The 19,039-nt window shown below is 44.7% G+C and overlaps 2 protein-coding genes across 3 annotated transcripts; both read right to left on the minus strand.

The window, feature by feature from the left end:
• Window positions 1-3,150: 3,150 nt before the first annotated feature.
• ltc4s (leukotriene C4 synthase) lies at window positions 3,151-4,461 on the minus strand. Its single transcript, XM_047585909.1, has 5 exons — window positions 4,404-4,461; window positions 3,885-3,984; window positions 3,727-3,797; window positions 3,551-3,632; window positions 3,151-3,480 (listed from the first exon to the last, which is right to left on the minus strand). The coding sequence occupies exons 1-5, from the start codon at window positions 4,459-4,461 to the stop codon at window positions 3,339-3,341; spliced, it is 453 nt and encodes a 150-aa protein (XP_047441865.1). The 3' UTR covers window positions 3,151-3,338.
• Window positions 4,462-5,036: 575 nt separating this feature from the next.
• On the minus strand, window positions 5,037-18,248 carry maml1 (mastermind-like transcriptional coactivator 1). 2 transcript variants are annotated; one of them, XM_047585908.1, is made up of 7 exons: window positions 17,953-18,248; window positions 16,751-17,102; window positions 11,223-12,527; window positions 10,726-10,962; window positions 8,930-9,059; window positions 5,716-8,100; window positions 5,037-5,325 (listed from the first exon to the last, which is right to left on the minus strand). In XM_047585908.1, the coding sequence occupies exons 2-6, from the start codon at window positions 17,093-17,095 to the stop codon at window positions 7,163-7,165; spliced, it is 2,955 nt and encodes a 984-aa protein (XP_047441864.1). In that variant the 5' UTR covers window positions 17,096-17,102; window positions 17,953-18,248; the 3' UTR covers window positions 5,037-5,325; window positions 5,716-7,162. The 2 variants fall into 2 exon arrangements, with proteins under 2 accessions (XP_047441864.1, XP_047441863.1); XM_047585907.1 differs by having other exon boundaries at window positions 16,751-17,312.
• Between the last annotated feature and the right edge of the window lie 791 nt (window positions 18,249-19,039).

Genomic DNA, 19,039 nt, shown 5'->3' on the forward strand with positions numbered 1-19,039 from the left:
CTTGATCTGAGGAGGAATCTAAAAATAAATGCAAATTTAAATCTCATGGCAAATATAAACAAATAATAAATGATGCTTCTCTGAAAAGCTTTATCTGTTGTGTTTTAATAATCATTCTTACATATGTTTTATTTACAGTGCATCTACAACAACAACTATATTATCTGTATCATTATTATTATTATTATTGTTCACAGTTTCTTATATTAAATAAATATAGATTTAATGTCCCTTTATTCTTAGATTCCTCATCAGAGTGACACCCTGAGGTTGTATATATCATATACTATTATATTTTATTTAAACATTACATCTGATTTAAATATTATGGATTCATTTGGCACAGACCAGTATTTAAAGACACATGATTCTCACCTGTGGGAAATTTCCTTGTCACAGGAAACAATAATATAAGAAATAATATCGAGTTTAACAGGAAAATATTAAAAGAAAAATATACAAAAATAACAACACAGAGAGAAAACAATAGAAACATAAATAGTTGCTGAGACGATAACGTGTTGGACACAAGAGCGAGGAAATGGTTTGTGCAAAAGTAACAACTGCAACTTCTGTAAATGGTTTATTGAAGTTTTATTGCAATTCAATATAACGTTGTTGTTGTAACAGTTTGTCCGTATTTATTAATATTTTTCCATTAGATATAAATTTGTTCATTTACTGACGGACAGCGCGCAAGAAAGACTCTTTTATTTTGAAGGGCTCTTTTTGAATGTGTTTACCGTAACGTTCAGAATAAGGACGAAGCGCAAAAGAAAACGGAAAATCTCCGCTCGGTCTCAGGAGGCGGGGCTTACGGGAGCTGCGGAGGGACATTTTGTATCTTTCTGTATTTATGTGGTTACGGGGATTTAATCTGAATCATCAACCAAGAAATTGACCGTAACTGGTTGTTTTAAGTTCTTTAAACTTATTGTGTTTAATGTCGTAAAAGAAAATGTCTTTACTCTCCGAAAAAAGAGAATAGATGTGATTAAAAGCAGCTGAAAAACCACAGTGGGATGTATGAATGTAATCAGTCAGTTCATTTAAAATAATTACTGCGATAATTTAAGGTAGAATTCAGTCTGAACCGGAACTTTAACAACACAAAAGGTTTTATGAGCTTTATTACTTTAAAATCCACATCTTTGTCACATATATGTAGATAAATATACGAGTATCTCACAGCATCTTAAAACCTCCAGTACTCGACTAAACGTGTTTCTCACTGAAAGTCCATTAAAAAGAGTTTAAATTCAGTTTCTGTGGTCGAGGGTCTGGATTTAATGGCTCTGCGGCTTTTTCTTGTCCTGCTTCTGTTTTATGGACGTTTATACGAGAAAAACCTAAAACTCATAAAACCCTGAGACGTCCTCATCTCCAACAACATCTGCTTCATGAGACGGAGAAAAACGAGCATTAATGGACCGGGAGGAGGTCGGGGTGGATGGAGGGCGGATGAAACACCACGTTTTAAAATAGTTTTTTTTTAAACTGAATATTTCGTTGACATTTCGTTTTTGTCTCTGTGGTTGTTTGACTTTTGATACATTTATAATGATGTTTGTTATAATCATGCAACAACTTCTGAAGTAAATGAACAGAAATGAGCTGCAGCAGGAGGAGGTCGGGGTGGATGGAGGGTAGAGAGACACTATGTTTTCCAAATATATATTTTTTTAAATATTTTCCGAGCTATATTTTCAGGACGTAGACTTGAGTGACATCATGAACAGACTCCAGGAACCTTCATGACCCTGGTGAGACTGAAAGAAGATGGACGCCTTTGTTTTAGGGGCGGATTCGTCTCTGGTGGACGGAGTCGGCCGCTAACAGAAAGCGAAACAGCTGTCGGAAAGTTTTTCACTGAAAACAACAACTGCTGCTCAAGAACACGCTAAAAATAAACGCACATCCACATTCCACACGCCAACAACACGGCAACGACATGAATGGATCAAACATCAACACGTCTGAGTGATAATGGTCCAACGAGACGGCAGCTCTCGCTATAAATACTGTGGTCCTAGCCTCCCAGCTAACACTAGCTCCTCCTAGCCTCCCAGCTAACAGTAGCTCCTCCTAGCCTCCCAGCTAACACTAGCTCCTCCTAGCCTCCCAGCTAACAGTAGCTCCTCCTAGCCTCCCAGCTAACACTAGCTCCTCCTAGCCTCCCAGCTAACAGTAGCTCCTCCTAGCCTCCCAGCTAACATTAGCTCCTCCTAGCCTCCCAGCTAACAGCAGCTCCTCCTAGCCTCCCAGCTAACAGCAGCTCCTCCTAGCCTCCCAGCTAACATTAGCTCCTCCTAGCTTCCCAGCTAACAGTAGCTCCTCCTAGCCTCCCAGCTAACATACTCTAGCTCCAGCAACACTAGCCTCCTAGCCTCCCAGCTAACGTATCTAGCTCCAGTAACATTAGCTCCTCCTAGCTCCAGCAAAGTAGCTCCTCCTAGCCTCCCAGCTAACAGTAGCTCCTCCTAGCCTCCCAGCTAACACTAGCTCCTCTTAGCCTCCCAGCTAACAGCAGCTCCTCCTAGCCTCCCAGCTAACAGCAGCTTCTCCTAGCTTCCCAGCTAACAGTAGCTCCTCCTAGCCTCCCAGCTAACAGCCGCTCCTCCTAGCTTCCCAGCTAACAGTAGCTCCTCCTAGCCTCCCAGCTAACAGCAGCTCCTCCTAGCCTCTCAGCTAAAGCTATCTCTTCCTTGGCTCCTAGCTAATAATAGCCCTTCCTAGCCTCGTAGCTAATGGTAGCTCCTCCTAGCTTCATAGCTAATGGTAGCGCTTCCTAGCTTCGTTGCTAATAGTAGCTCCTCCTAGCCTCCCAGCTAACAGTAGCTTTCCAAGCCTCCCAGCTAATGGTAGCTCTTCCTAGCCGCGTAGCTAATAGTAGCTCCTCCTATCTCTACAGCTAACACTAGCTCTTCCTAGCCTCATTGCTAATAGTAGCTTCTCCTATCTCTACAGCTAATAGTAGCGCTTCCTAGCCTTGTAGCTAATAGTAGCTCTTCCTAGCCTCCCAGCTAATAGTAGCTCTTCCTAGCTGTGCTATAGTAGCTCTACCAGTCAGCTAATAGAAGCTCTTCCTAGCCTTGTAGCTAATAGTAGCTCTTCCTAGCCTCCCAGCTAATAGAAGCTCTTCCTAGCCTTGTAGCTAACAGTAGCATAATGGATCAACACATGAACGGAGTCGATATTAAAACTGTTTAATTCAGTTTTTACAACGACCACATGATGAAGATTTAACAGAAACAGTCAACACAGCTTCCTCCTCTTCCTCCTCCTCTTCCTCCTCCTCCTCTTCCTCCTCCTGCTCCTCCTCCTGCTCCTCCTCCTCCTCAGAACAGGCCGAGGCCGGAGCAGATTGTCTCCACCAGATCCACGTTGAGGTAAACTCTGCAGAATGAGAGGAGAACTCCTGCGGCTGCAAACCCGATGAGAACCCAGAGAACCTTAGCGCTGAAGTAGAGCGGAGCCAGACTGGAGGAAAAAACGTGACGTTAGTAAATTAAAAGATTCAAACGTTTTAGATTTAAACGTTGTTTCTCACCGTCCCTGAGGCGACTCTGAATATCCCCAGAAATAACAGAGACGTCCGTATAAATACAACAGGCCACAGATGGAAGACAGACCTGGAACCACACGGACACATTCTCATTTATTTCCTCCTTACTTCCTGTTTTCAGTCTTTACTTCCTGTATTTCCTGCACGTCTGCTCCTCTCACCTTGGCTGAAGAAGACTCCGGCCGTCCACAGCACCGTGATGAAGATGGGGAAATACTCTGAACAGTTTGCTCTGAACACACAGAACAGATTCATGTTGATGAATGAATGAACGTCTCCTCAACCTCAGGAACATCAGCACAAACCAAACCGAACTGACTGAGCTCTGAAGATCCTCTCAAACTCCGGCGGTCCGGCCGTGGTGGGCGGAGACACCGAATACTTCCTCCTGGCGTAAATCACCTGCAGAGAGAAATAAGCTGCACAGACAAACCAGCGTCACAGAAGCTTCTGAATGACACGAATACATGAATAAAATCAGCCACAGGCGGCTTCATCCTCAGTGTGTGAAGGAACGTTAAGGCCAAGCCTCATTCATCTTTCACATCCTACAGTTTTGTAGCTGTTGAAAAATAAAGGTTTTCTAATTCTAAATCATGAGTGAGTGAGTGAGACAGCGAACAAAGTTCAGCCTGAGTTTGAAGTTGATGCAAATTTGTTTCAGAAAAACAAGAGAGGATTTTAACATCCACACGATGCTTTAAATCAGACAAACCAGACTGAATTTAAATCTAATCAAAGCAGAAAAAAAACTAATCAGAGAGAGAGGGAAATATAACCTAGATACAATAAACCAGAGTCCATTCATTTTCCTGCTGATTTAAGGGTCTGTCCTCACCTTGCTCCAGGATTCCCAGAACGGTGACGGCGCCGAGGCCGACGGCGTCTTCCAACATGTCAGCAGCGACAGGTCAGACACAACACAAACTACTCAACTGGACACGGGAGAGAACAAACATCCAGGTGACTCCTGGTCAGGTGAACCCTCCTCTCAGGGGGCGGAGCTAAAGCCCAGATGCTTTCTGCACCAGGTTAATGACTGACCTGATGAAATGTACATTTTCATTTCTCAGCGGCAAGAAAGTCCAAATAAAACGTCAAGGATAAAGTATTTTGAGACGATAACAACCAGCACATGTGACTGTTTCTTCAAAACGTCGTGCAGGAAGTTAGAAACTGGTTTAAAGACTTTTTAAAGACATTTTAAATATATTTTAGATTTAAAGAATCAAATGCAATTATAGTGTAGATGTTTTAAAGACATTTTTAAGATGTTTTTAAAGATGTTTTGAAGAAAAAGTGTTTTAAAACTATTTTAAAGATGTTCTGGATGTTTAAAGACGTTTTAAATGTGTTTCTTCTAACGGTGTCTTGGATGTTTTTATGTGTTAAACATGTTTTAAGTTGTTTTACAGACGTCTTAATGTTTTTTCTGTGTCGTCTGGACCAATAACAACAGAGACAGTTGAGATGTTTCTAAAGAACTATATTTACATAATACTCTTTGTTTTACAGAGAACATATCAAAAGTATAAAATACTTACAAAACCTCCGCTGCAATATATAAAAATAACATCTATCTTCTCCAGGTCATTAGGAAAGGCCAACATACAAAAAATATATTTATAGACATTTACACGACAGAACCAGAACAAGAGAGCGGCCGCCAGCGCTTCCTTCAGCCGCGACACATAAAACGTCTGCGAGAAAATACGCAGCTCGAGGGTCAAAACAAACAGTACAGTAGATAAGACGACCACCTTAACCCGGACCACGACGCATCGGGTTTAAACCGGACCACGAAGCATCGGGTCCAGTTTAAACCGGACCACGTAGCATCGGGTTTAAACCGGACCACGAAGCATCGGGTCCAGTTTAAACCGGACCACGAAGCATCGGGTTTAAACCGGACCACGTAGCATCGGGTCCACCTTAAACCGGACCACGAAGCATCAGGTTTAAACCGGACCACGTAGCATCGGGTCCGCCTTAAACCGGACCATCGGGTCCACCTTAAACCGGACCACGTAGCATCGGGTCCACCTTAAACCGGACCACGTAGCATCGGGTTTAAACCGGACCACGTAGCATCGGGTTTAAACCGGACCATGTAGCTTCAGGTCCACCTTAAACCGGACCATCGGGTCCACCTTAAACCGGACCACGTAGCATCGGGTCCACCTTAAACCGGACCACGTAGCATCAGGTTTAAACCGGACCACGAAGCATCGGGTTTAAACCGGACCACGCAGCATCAGAGACGCTGAAGCTTTAACTGTTTTAAGGAGCCGCTATAACGCTGCGTTTTTAATGTTTAAGTTTTAAAATTGTCCAACTTTGGTAAAAATCAAATCTGTGTTTCAGTAAAAATCATCAGGTCTTTTAAAATACTCAGTTTGTTAATTCAGAATGAATTCAAATTCAAGGCCATAAAAACAAAGTGAAGTTGATTTTAAACTTGAATAAGGGATTTTTCAGGGTTTTTCTGCCCTGAAATGATTTCACATCTAAAAGCTGTGAAGACTCTGAGTGAACGTTGTGATTCATGTGAAACGCAGCGTTACAGCGGAGGAGTTTCTCCATCATCCGTCACGTTTCTAAAGCCACGTTTCTGTTTTTACACGTTTTAACAAAAAGAAAAAGGTTTAAAAAATAAACTCCACAGACGTGTATCAGGAGGAAATCACTGGCTGAGGTGATTTCCCTGAACAAACCGAGCTCCATTGTTTGAGGTATTTTAATATTTTGCCTCGACGGCTGCTTTTATTTTTAAATATGAAAATGAGCAGGAACAGTAATGAAACCGCAGCCAGAACCGGTTTCTCATCGACACGTGTCAAACATGTAAAAACAGCCGTGGCCCTTTAAACGCGACTCTTTAATGCTTTAAAGGATGTAACGAACAGGAGGAGTCTCTAGGTGGCGCTGTGGGGTGGGGGGGGGGGGGGGGGGGTGGGAGTACAGTGGTTTAAACACTGAGCCACAGGATCAGTAGTAGTCTTAGTGCGACTCCGTCCATAAACAGTGTCAGACTGGAGGCGTTCAGATAAACTCCTGGTAGAAAAGGGCTGGAAACCAGACTGAATCCAGACTGAATCCAGACTGAATCCAGACTGAATCCAGACTGAATCCAGACCGAAACCAGACTGAGACCAGACTGAAACCAGATTGAATCCAGACTGAATCCAGACTGAGACCAGACTGAATCCAGACTGAGACCAGACTGAAGCCAGACCGAATCCAGACCGAAACCAGACTGAGACCAGACTGAAACCAGTTTGAATCCAGACTGAAACCAGACTGAAACCAGACTGAATCCAGACTGAAACCAGATTAGGAGCAGGAACCGTTTCTGGAGGTTGATCTGGTTCAGACCTTTCATCAGCTCTAGAGACTCTAACCTGGACTCCGGAGACCAGATCAGTGTTCACACCTGGACTGTAATCTGGATCAGGTGTTAGTGTTTGGTCTGAACGCGGTGGGAGACCGACCAGGAGAGGAGCTGGTGTGGTTTACAGCTGATCTGGTCTGAAGCCTCCAGCTGATCGGGACCTGCTGGGTCTGACCTGAGAGCCCTCCGGGCGCCGGACGTCCGGGTCAGGGGTGGCTGGCGAGGAGCTCGTCCAGGTCGGCCATCCACTCCTGGGTGCTCTGGCTCTTGAGGAGCGAGTCCACCAGGTCGCTCTCTGGGGCGAAGCTCCCCGCCGCCACGTTGTAACCGAAGGAAACCTGCTGCTGCTGGTTGGCCGCCCTGCTCACCTGGTAACCCTGGTTACACTGTAGCCCCTGGCGACCGTTGCCCTGCGGCCCGAACGCCGCCAGGTCGGACAGGACGGCCTGGCTCTGATTGGCCTGCTGCTGCTGCTGAGTCTGCTGCTGATTGGCCATCGGCTGGCCCAGGCTCTGATTGTTGGGCGCCGCCATGTTTGTCTGCATCATCTGCTGCGACGGGTTCAGGCCTCCCATTGGCCGCCCGGTGGCGTTGGCGTTGAAGGGGACGGCGCCGGGCGCCAGCTTGGAGATGCGAGCCTGCTGCTGGATGTGGAAGGCGGGGTTGTTGAAGGCGGTGTTGCCGGAGGGGGGCTGGGTGGCGAGCTGCTGCTGCCAGGCGGCGCTCTGGTTGATGGATCCGGGCAGACTGGACGCCATGTTGCTCGGCATGCGGGCGGCGGCGAGCTGCTGCTGCTGCTTCAAGATGGTGGCGTTGGGCGGCGCCTTCAGGTGCTGCTGCTGCTGAGCCAGAAGGTTCTGCCTGTAGGGGGCGCTCATGGGGCCCAGGGGCTGGCGCTGCTGAGCCGGGTGGGCGGGGTGCAGGTTCATGTTGTTGTAGAGGACGTCTACGCCAGCCCCGCCCCCTCCGCAGGACGCCATGCTCATGTCAGCCTGGCTGGCGGCTGGGGGCGGAGCCACGCCGCCCCCTGGACCTCCGCCCTGACCCATGTTCATACCCATCATGCCTTGGTTCTGAGGGAACATGCGGGACCCGGGGGCGGGGCCTCCCATGGAGCCGACGCTGCCCATTGGCTGAGAGGAAGCTGTGAAGAACCAATCAGCAGTTAGACGATGACATATGAAGTAAATCTGGTCTGAGACCAGGTTGAAACCAGATTAAAAGCAGTAAATGGTTCATTCCTAGAATTTAAGACCAGGTTCAGACCTAAACATCCAGACCATGAGCACACGTGGAATAAATCTCATCATCATCATTATTAATATTATTACTGTGATATTAACACAGTTTAGAACAACCTGCAAAGTCTTTTTTGTCTCTCAATAAAAACACAGATGTTCTTATTTATTACTGATTATTTACGTCAGGACGACAATAAAAATAATAAAAATAAATGAACACGATTAATTAAAACATCAAACTTATTTTATAGTTTATCTTCCGTTTCAGTTCTGAGCGTCAGCGGCTGCAAACAAACCAACAGTTACTTCATTTCCCATTCAAATCAGTGGGAGCGGAGTCACAGACTCACCTTTGTTCTTTTTACTCTGACTTATTTGTTTGTGCCGTCATTAGATGTTTTACTGGATTTTAAAACGTCCTTTAAAACATTTGTAGAATTATTTTCGTTCTATTAGAGATTAAATACTATCTCCACAATTTAACACATTTATTTAATATTAAAATCACATGTGAGTCAAAATGACTAAATTCTCGTTAAAGATGCAGAGCTGAGGTTTGTCTCCCACTTCTGACCGTTCAAACAGTTTAAACTGGACCAGGACCAAACCAGAACCAGTCTGGGGCCAGAGTCCAGGACCAGAGTCCAGGACCAGAGTCCAGGACCAGAGTCCAGGAGGAGGTGATGAAGTAACAAAATAAAAATAAGAATAATAAATATGTCTTGTTGTCACCTGTAAACTGGTTGACTGGCTGCTGAGGGAACGGGTTCTGACTGGCCGGGGGTCCAGACTGGTCCTGGTACTGAGGTGGGGGTCGGGTCAGGTGTCTCTGCAGCTGCTGGTCCTGCTGCCTCTGCTTCTCCTGCAGAAATACAGAAATAAATCCACTTTTAGGAGAAAGGGACTAGAGCTCCCTCTGGTGTCTGAAAGGAGGAAACTAACCCCACACACCGACCACGAAGAGTGAAACAGCCTCTGACCTCGTTTCCTTCCAGGTTAAGAAAATATTATCAACTATTAACCCTCTGGACCCGGAGTCTAGTGTCTAGTGTCCCAGAGTCTAGTGTCCTAGTGTCCCAGAGTCTAGTGTCCTAGTGTCCCAGAGTCTAGTGTCCCAGAGTCTAGTGTCTAGTGTCCCAGAGTCTAGTGTCCCAGAGTCTGACTCTGATCCACCTCGGTCCTGGTTTGGTTTCATTCTTTCAGCTCAACCTCACATGTGAGACTTTACACTTATTGTTTCATTCTGTCAAACTGTGTGAACACGTTGGAGCTAAAACCAGACTAGAACCATCAGATCCAGGAGGAACAAGTTAGAAAACCACAAACATGTTGAACCAACCATTTCTAGAACTTAGAATGTAAATCTAACCTGGACATTTCTAAAGCTGATCAACACATTTAGTTATTTACAACTATTTCCATTAAAACTATTTAGGACCATGTCCACAACTATCAGGTGTCCAACCAGTAATAATGTCTAAATGTCTCTAAACTGTCTCCTGTCTCCATAGACTGAATATAGCCTCACTGTTGCTTAGCAACCACTGACACATCATGTCCTGATTGGTTGATGGATGCATGTTTCCACCAATAGGAAAGAGGCTGTCATGTTTCTTTCTATCATGTGTAGCTGGCTAGCTCTCTCCTCCTGCTAGCTCTCTCCTCCTGCTAGCTCTCTCCTCCTGCTAGCTCTCTGCTCCTGCTAGCTCTCTCCTCCTGCTAGCTCTCTGCTCCTGCTAGCTCTCTCCTCCTGCTAGCTCTCTCCTCCTGCTAGCTCTCTCCTCCTGCTAGCTCTCTCCTCTTGCTAGCTCTCTCCTCTTGCTAGCTCTCTCCTCCTGTTTTAATAGTCTAGTTTTACTTGGTCTAGAAACACGAGTTAGAAACTGATCTATAGGCTGAAGTTTCTACTAAAGTAGAAACAGTCCGTACGTTTACATGCATGTGAAAAAAACAACATTATTGCCTTAATCGGACCGTAAACACGTTACTCTGATTGAAATCTCAGTTCTCTTTATCTGATTAAAACACCCAGATAATGTGTTAGGAATTCAGTTTTCTCCGGCATCTTTACGCTTAATCGAACAACTAACAGGATAATGTGTGTGCACAAACTCGCTGGCTGTGCTGGCGTGTGACTCTAGAACAAAAACATCCAAGAACGCTGGTCACAGGAGAAGAAGAAGGTAAACAGAGCCGATAGAAGAACCACCTGAGGGATAGCGCCATCTATCTGCACCAGAAGTAGTGCGAACATTATGTACGAGATTTTATTATATGATGTAATAGGTGAACCGGAGAGTGGGCTGGGTTAACATGGTATTAACCCGCTGACACATATCGCCCCCTAGTGTAGAGGAGGAGGAGGACATGTTCCCATCAGTTATTTGATTTTCTCCGCTGCATGTAAACTGGGACCAGGACGCAGTCAGAAAGTCGGATTAAGCCGTGCATGTAGACGCTGCTACTTCGACTTAAACTGGTCCAGAGAGTCCAGAAAATATTCTCCTCTATGAATGAAATGATCTCACCTGTTCAGCCATGAGCTGCTGTCGCTGCATGTACTGCTGCTTCTGCTGCTCCAACATCTGCTGCTGCTTCAGCGCCGCCACTGTCGCCGGGCTGTTCATGTACACCGCTGCGTTGCCGTGGTTACCCACCATGGCGTTCGCCCCCGGCTGGGCGGCCATGGCGTTGCTCCCGGGCGCCGACGTCATGGCGTTGGGGGGACCCTGGCCGTGGGGAGGAGCCGAGTAGGCGTTCTGGTCCTGTTAGACACAAGGAGGAAGTTTGATGGGTTTAAAACGGTGGAATTAAAAAGGAGACTAAGAAGAACACAGAAGTTTATGACACGATCAAACAAAACAACGCAGAATACGCAACCAGATAAAAGGTGAACATAAATTAGCACATTAAAACACGTGTAACTTGAGTTACATCAGGTAACTGTTAAATAGATTATGGACATGCAGTCATATAGGAGCCCTAACACTGAGCTAGCATTTAGCCTTTAGCTCCGCCTCCTTACCTGTGCGTGTGCTACGTGCTGACGGAAGTTCATGCTCTTCTGTTTGATCTGCTGCTGCTGTCGGATTAGCGTCAGCAGCGCCGCCTTGTTCTGGTTCTGGTTCTGCTGGGCCGGGGGGACCCGCGGGGGCCCAGGGCCCGCCTCAAAGTGCGACAGAGGTTTGGTGTTGTTGAAGTTCAGCATTGACCCTGGGGCCTGGGCTCCCCCCCCCCCCATAGGGGGCCCCGAGGAAGCCAGGTGACCCAGCATGTTGGGGGGCCCCGGCATGTAGCCGCCCCCGGCCCCTGCTGCCTTCGGGGAGCCCTTGGTGGACATCAGCAGCTGCTTCTGAGTGTTGGGGTTGAAGTCCTGTGAGTACAGGGAGGGGGCGGCGCCTAGTGGGCTCTGGGAGGAGGTGGGTATCTGGGACCAGGGCGGGGGGTGGTTGTGGGGGCCCTGGTTGTGGAACTTGGCCCCCGGCTGCTGTAAGTGGCCGTGGAGGTGATGGGTTCGCTGCTGCTGGGCAGCAAGATGCTGGAGCTGCTGAGCCGGGGACATGTCTTTGGGCCCCCCCGGGGGGAGGTGGTGGTTGGGAGGAGGAGGAGGAGGAGGAGGCTGGAGCTGTCTTGGGGGAGGTGCAGTCTGGGAGGGAGGGAGAGCTGGGGAGGAGGAGGTGGAGGTGGCGATGGGGGAGCTGGTCGGGTGAGGCCCAGAGGAGGTGGACCTGACGTGGGGGGAACCGGGAGAGAACTCGGCCTTGACACAGGCCAGATCTGGAGGAAGGAGACCCGTGGACGACTGGCCTCCACCTCCTCCTCCTCCTCCTCCTGCACCTCCCCCTCCCCCACTTCCTCCACCTCCTCCTCCTCCGGGGGCGGGGACCAGGTCCAGCGGGTCCTTGCTGGGCTCGAAGCTGTCGCTGAGGATGTCCTGGATGTCCTCGTAGGCCACCGAGAAGTTCAGCTCCTCCATCAGCTCCTTCCACTCCTGCTCGTTCAGGTTCAGGTCTGGGAACAAGCTGTTGTTGCCCCCCCCCGCCGGGGGCATGATGGGCAGGATGTCGTCGGGCTCCTGCTTCAGCTCCTTCGGGTGGAAGTCAGAGCCCATGTCCCTGGCGCCCCCGTCCTCCAGCGCCGACTCCCCCCCGGACCCGTGGGTCCCGTTGGAGTTGAGGCTGTCGCTGATGCCCAGCTTGGAGTCCAGGGGGGGGCCGTTGTCCAGGCAGGGCTTCTTGTTGGGGGGGTACCCGTCGGCGTAGCCGTTGACCTGATCTCTGCCCAGAGGAGAGCCAGCGTTCTCCCGCTTCCTCTTCACCGTCTCCTGCAGCTGAAGCAACAAACCACGGATTAGCATCAGTGTCACCCAAAACAAGGGAACGTTAATGGCAATGCTAATGGCAATGCTAATGGTGATGCTAATGGTGATGCTAATGGTGATGCTAATGGTGACGCTAATAGTGACGCTAATGGTGATGCTAAAAACAATGTTACTGGTGACCCAAAAGGCGATGCTAATGGTGGCGCTAAGGATGATGCTATTTGCGATGCTAAAAACAATGCTATTGGTGAGCATTGTCTTTAGCATTACTATTAGCATTGCCTGTAGCGTCACCATTCACCCACAGCCTGGTCTGTAGCATTACTATTAGCATTGTCTGTAGCACCACCATTAGCACTGTCATGACTCACTGGAACAGTTTAGTCAGACAGAACCAGGGAAATCCCGTTTAAAGTTTGTGTTTCCTAAAATACTGCGTTACACTTTAAAGCTCTTAAAGGTTTATTACTACTTCAAACCACATTTTCTTCCTTTTAATAAACTGCAATTGATTTAAAAAAGACTATTTTAATCACATTAGAGTGACATGAAAAAACGTTCTTCTCTGTTTGTCTCAGTCAAACTAAATGATTCACTTCGATGCAGTGACAGAAATGACTTGTGTTTTTTATAAACTCTGCAGGAATCAGGAAACTAACACCAGCTGAATCAGTTCAGATCAACAGAACAGTCGTCGGGTTGTCAGGGTCAGTCTGAACCGTTAGATCAGGTTTGTTTGCAGGAGATAAAACAAAGAAAAGTGTGTCAAAGTTTCAGTGGAACGACGTCTTCCCTAAAATATGCAAAGAATTTCCTGATTAGCCCGACTGGAGCCAAAATGGCCGCATCTAAACATTTGGCCGGAGGAGCTTCAGATTAAAACTTCTATATGTCGGAGGAAAACATTCAAACCTGTTTCTGCCTTTTTGTCACTGTTTGTCTCTAAAAACCTAATTTCCATTGTGAGTTTTGTATTAAAATGAATCACTGAGCTCATTTACTAAATTTATTTTGATATGTGACACAGTAAAGACTCATGTTTCCTGTGGATCATATGTTTTACATTTTAAAAAATTCAAACAAACTTCAAGACTATTAAAGTAAAGTTTATGAGATTTAATTAATTATTTCCCGTTGGATACAAACAAACCTGTGCAGCCTCTTTATAACTTTGAATGTATTTCATGTTATTATTTTTGATCTTTTCACTTATTATAGACAGATAATAAAGACAATCTATTTTATCACTGTGCTTATTTTATTTATTCGTTGTATGAACCTGCTCTGGAATCTTCCTGTGCCTGTGTTGGTTTATTTTTTATTATTTTTTCCTATTTTATCTGATTCTTTTGTCCTAATAATCAGCTAGTGTAGCTGTGTGATGCTTTTAGAGGAATAATCACAAAAAAAAGGAAAATGTCTGAAACCAGGAGATTCTCAATAACTAGAACGTGTCAAATAACTTATTATTTTAAAGTTTCTTAAAAAAAATTATAAGATCATAAGCGCAGCCATTAGCATCATCTTTAGCATCAACTATTCAGTCACCAGCAGCATTGTTTTTAGCGCAGACATTAGCATCGTCTTTACCAGCATTACTTCATTAATCATGTCTGGAAATGGACCAATCAGGTGCTTCCTCTTGTTCAGATTAGCCCGTAAGATGAGACGTCTGTGTACGACGTCAGAACTTTTCTTTGAGATAAAGAGACTCTCCTCAAAAAAATCCACTAGTGGCTATGCTAATTTATTGTATGTAAATGGCCATAGACGTTGGCTAACTGTATTAGCATGTTGTGACAAACGTGTCAAGCTTCTAAGGCTAATGCTAAAAATGAGTCGCGGGTTTGGGGGGAACTTTTAAGTCCATCTGCTCTTTAATCTGACTTTTAGTTAATTATTTTATGTGATTTAGTTTAGAACAGATTAAGTCATTACACTTGATGACTTTAGCTCTTTATTTATGTCAGAATTACATTAAATCTTCTCTTGTGATGGAAACTGATCAACTCACACCTTGTTCATAGAAACTGAAGGTTTGACAGCATTTACTCAAAACCCTCTTTGTTCGATTATTTCCTCAAAACATTTGAATTTACAATAAAAGACTGAACTGAAATGGGACAGAAGGCTGGATAGAAAAAGATTAAAATAAAAAGTGAAACAGATAAAGACAGAGTCCTGAGCTTAATTAAACTACCGCGTGTAAACCGTAGTTAGAAGCTCCTTTAATATTCTGTTTATTAGCTCTACTGTCTAGTTTCTGTTGCATTAAATCAGATATACAGACGATATTTATCCACATACACAGGTTGAGATGCTGCTACAGTGTAACTGAAGCCGTTCATTGTTATATAGGAACCACCAGCCTCATGTGGTCGTATAGATTCATCCCTGTAAATCATTTTAGTAAAGAACTCAAGAGTTGGTTCTAGTCATCTGTTCCATTTACAACATCTAAATTTAGTTTAACATTAGAGTGATATTCATGGACATTAGAAACGTAAATATTGAACACATTGAGTTACATTTGGATGAGACACGAGCTTTAATGGAGGCGGCCATCTTGTTTTTATGCTTCTGTAACTAGAACGCTGATAACTTGTGTTTTCCAGCTCTGAGGTAAATTCACAGGGTTAAAAGGAGAACCACAGTGGGATTATGGGTATTTGAGTCCATGTACTAGTCACACAATCACTGCTACAAACATTCATGTTAGTTTCCTTAATAAAATTGTTTAAATGTGTTTTTATTGAGAATAAATAAATGGAATAATTAGCTCATATTTAAGACGACGCTCTGCAGATGAAGGAGCCTCTAAATAACTTCTCTGTGATTCATCCTTGAGTTTTCAGCCACAAAAATGCTAAATATCCGTGTCAGCGTGACTGCGCCCCCCTCCCTCTGGTATTTTAAACTTGTTCAGTATTTATTGTGTCTACTGGACCCAGAGCAACGCGTCAGCTCCTCGGTTTCATGAGCTGCTCTTTGCTTTTACTTCACGACCAACACAGATTTTAATGGCGTTTAAACTGGTTTATTAATGAGACAAATCCTGTAAAACCTGAATGTTCAGTGTTTGGCTGAATCAATAACATAAAAATAAAAATGATGTCTTCCATTTAGACTGAGACCTTTCAGGACAAACAAATAAAAGAACAAACCCACGGTAGAAATAAAGGAGCTAGAATGGAACCACAAACAACCAGTTAAATAATCAGCTAAACTGCCCCGACCCTGAAACAACTTCACTATAAACCATAAACCTGCTCAGTTACCGCTGCTTTCTGTAGGAACCCTAAAAACTACAGGTTAGACATATTTAAAAGGATCTGTAGAAATAAAGAACCAATGAAGAACCCTCAGAAAATGAGTTCTTACAGCTGGAACTGTCCCTAGAACCACGTTAAAGAACCTTAAACCTGTCAGTGAACAACCTATAAGACACTTTTTAAAGGACGACCAGAAATAAAGGACCCTTTATTCAAGGGTTCAGAAAATAACTGTAAAATCTGAATGTTATTGTGCATATGAAGCTCAGATCGTCCTCCTCCGTAAACCTGACTCCCTCCTCCGCCGTCTCTGGAATCCACAAACATCTGTTTAAGAAGCTGCTGCTCCTCCATCACTTTCTGTTTATCATCCTTTCTTTTTTTAACGCGTTTTCTGTGTGTGTTTCAGTACAAACAAATAAAATTATTATTAACAATCAACATGTTGACTGATATAAATTCACTCTGGAGTTTGTCTGCTCGTGCAAATAAAACATGATTAATATCGATTAAAGATTAATGATATTTAATGCGATTAATCAAAATGTCCAGTTCACACAGAACAGAATAATAACAGAATAATATATATTATTATGATATGTTATTATTATTCTACTGAATGTGATGAAGCTGCTGCAGCAGAATTTCCCTCTGGATAAATAAAATATTCAGTAAAGTGCTTCATCACATAGAATAATCATATAATGATAATAGTGATAGAAGCTTGTTCTCATTGAACTGAAGCTGAAGCTGAAGCTGTGTTAAACCCTGGTAGTTCCTGGTAGTGTAGATAATCACAGTCCAGCTGTTCATATCTTCACTCTGTACAGTTTATACAGTTTTTATTATTATTATTATTAACTTTTTTTTAAAAAATGTGCATCTTGAGCTACAGTGACCTCTGAGTGACTAAAGTCTGGATCTGAACCAGTTCATCTCCATCCTCGGTCCTGGACTCACCGCTATGAGGGTGCTGCTCCTGCTCTGCTCCGCCGCGGGGCCTCCTCCTCCTCCTCCTCCTCCTCCTCCTCCTCCCTCCCCGGGGTCCACGCCGCTCCCACCGCCTCCAGCTCCGGACGCTCTCTGGTCCCCGCCGGCCTGGTTCTGGCCCTGGCCCTGGCCCTGGCTCGGGGGCTGCCGGTGCTTGCTGGACCGCTTGGCCTTGGCCTGCAGGCAGCGCTGGTGCAGGGCGAAGGTTTGCTGCCGCTCCAGCTCCAGACGCTCCCGGCCCGCGGCCTCGTAGCGGACCTCGCAGCTGGTGTGATGCTGCCGGAAGAGCTCGATCCTCCGCCGCAGCCTCTCCATCACCGCGCTGTGTCGCGGTGTAACAAAATCCGCCATCATCAGTAAAGTCCAGTCTCAGGCTCAGGTCTGGTCCATAAAAAGTTTGAATTTTGGCTCTTTTCTCTGCTCTCTGTGTCTGGGCGTCTATGCTCCCCCTCCCCTCTCCACCCTGTACAAAGACTCCTGTGCTGGCTCCATGGAGGCGACCTTTGTCTTGCTAATGGCCTTCAGTCACTCACTGCCGGAGAGGAAAACCAAGTTTTTGGGGTGCAACACCATCCAGCCTCCTGATCTGACCAACTTTAAACCGGTTTCTCATTAAGAAGCGGTTAGAAACTAACAGCAGCTCGGTTTAAGTTGCTGCTGTGTTCAGCTGGAGTCTTTCCACAGCCTCAGCTTCACCACAAATCTAACATCTACAACGATACACTAATAAAACCACAGGCTCCTGCTTGTGTATGAAACGTTTAAAGAGTTTTTATTCAGTGAAAGAGAGTCCCGTGTTAAACTCACTCCCCTTCAGGCTGAGTCAAGTTAGCACACATTCCTCTACTCTAAATCAAAGTTACAGCGACGAAAATTCCTCCAAAAAATACCAAAGCTGCCATTTAAAGGAGATCATTGTTGGCCTAGAGTCTGGGCTCATCTCCTGTCCTCTGCTGGGGACACGGCTAAAATCCCAACTAATGTCCACAACTCCACAACTTATGTGAAACTTTTTATTTTGTATTTATGAGTTAGCCACTTAGCTCCTGCTCGCTAGCGACGCTAACAACTTAGCCTATAAACATATGTGTGTATATGTTTTAATTTAATTTAATTTTACATAACAATACATTTGAAGATCTGTTAGTTTATTTTTGAATAAATCCACTTACTGTGAAAGTGTAGCTCTTCCTACAGCATCTGTAGCAAACAGCTGATCCTCCGCCTCCTTGTAGCCGTTAGCCGTTAGCCCTAAACCTTTAAATTAATCATCATCGTCTAATTTTCTTTCTCCCGAGTCTCCGCCGAGGATAATCCGTGTCCCGGCCGAGCTGGCGTCGGGATGTGTGAGGTTGGAGGGCGGATTGGTCAGGAAGAAAGTGGCTAACTGTTTCCCTCTGAGCTGCTTCTATTGTTTTCCAGAGAACAGGCAGGTCTTGGCCGCCATCTTGGAAACTTTCTCTTTTTTTCCATCAGCCACAGGAGGAATGGCCGTGGCCACGCCCCCACTGATGACGAACAAGTTTAACAGCCAATAGAAAACTGGAACTGTTGTGAAGTGTGATTGACAGGGTTGAAGTCCAATCAGAGCATAGATCTCGCCCACTCGTTCCGCCCAAGGCCAGAAAACAGAAGTACACATTTTCTTCGGTTAACTATTTTTATTTTTGTATATTTATTATTATAAACAGCGACAAAATATTTTATAAAATAATTAAACATCTTCTTTACGTGTGAACTTTCTTTTTTTCCCATCAGTGACAGGAATGGTTGACAGGAGCGCGGTCCAATCAGCGCTTAGATCCCGCCCACTCACTACAAGAGAAGCATGATAACAGAAGCGGACATCTTTTTTTTTTCTTACTGTTTATAATACTATTAATACTATACTATTTGTATATATATATATATATAATATATATAGTATAGTATTACATATATTATATAATAGCAATACGATGATTTTAGTTTCAAAATATTTTAACATTTTCGTATTTTAAAAAATCCAGAGGTTACACAGGAAGTAATGTTGCTTTCCTTGTATTAAATGTATTAATAGTTACACTTGGACTCAAACTAAAATTTTTATACATTCTTCAAAATCTAAATCAGCTGTATTTATTATTAGAGGTTCATGTTTAATACACAAAGCTGGATGTGGAAGTTCTGCATTTTACTGATTTTTTTTTTTAGTGATTTATCTGCATCCTACTCTTGAAATACATATTTTTAAACCAATAGAACTAAATCAACTATATA

This window comes from Mugil cephalus, chromosome 5, assembly GCF_022458985.1.
Source record: "Mugil cephalus isolate CIBA_MC_2020 chromosome 5, CIBA_Mcephalus_1.1, whole genome shotgun sequence".
In the NCBI taxonomy this organism is placed as follows: Eukaryota; Metazoa; Chordata; class Actinopteri; order Mugiliformes; family Mugilidae; genus Mugil; species Mugil cephalus.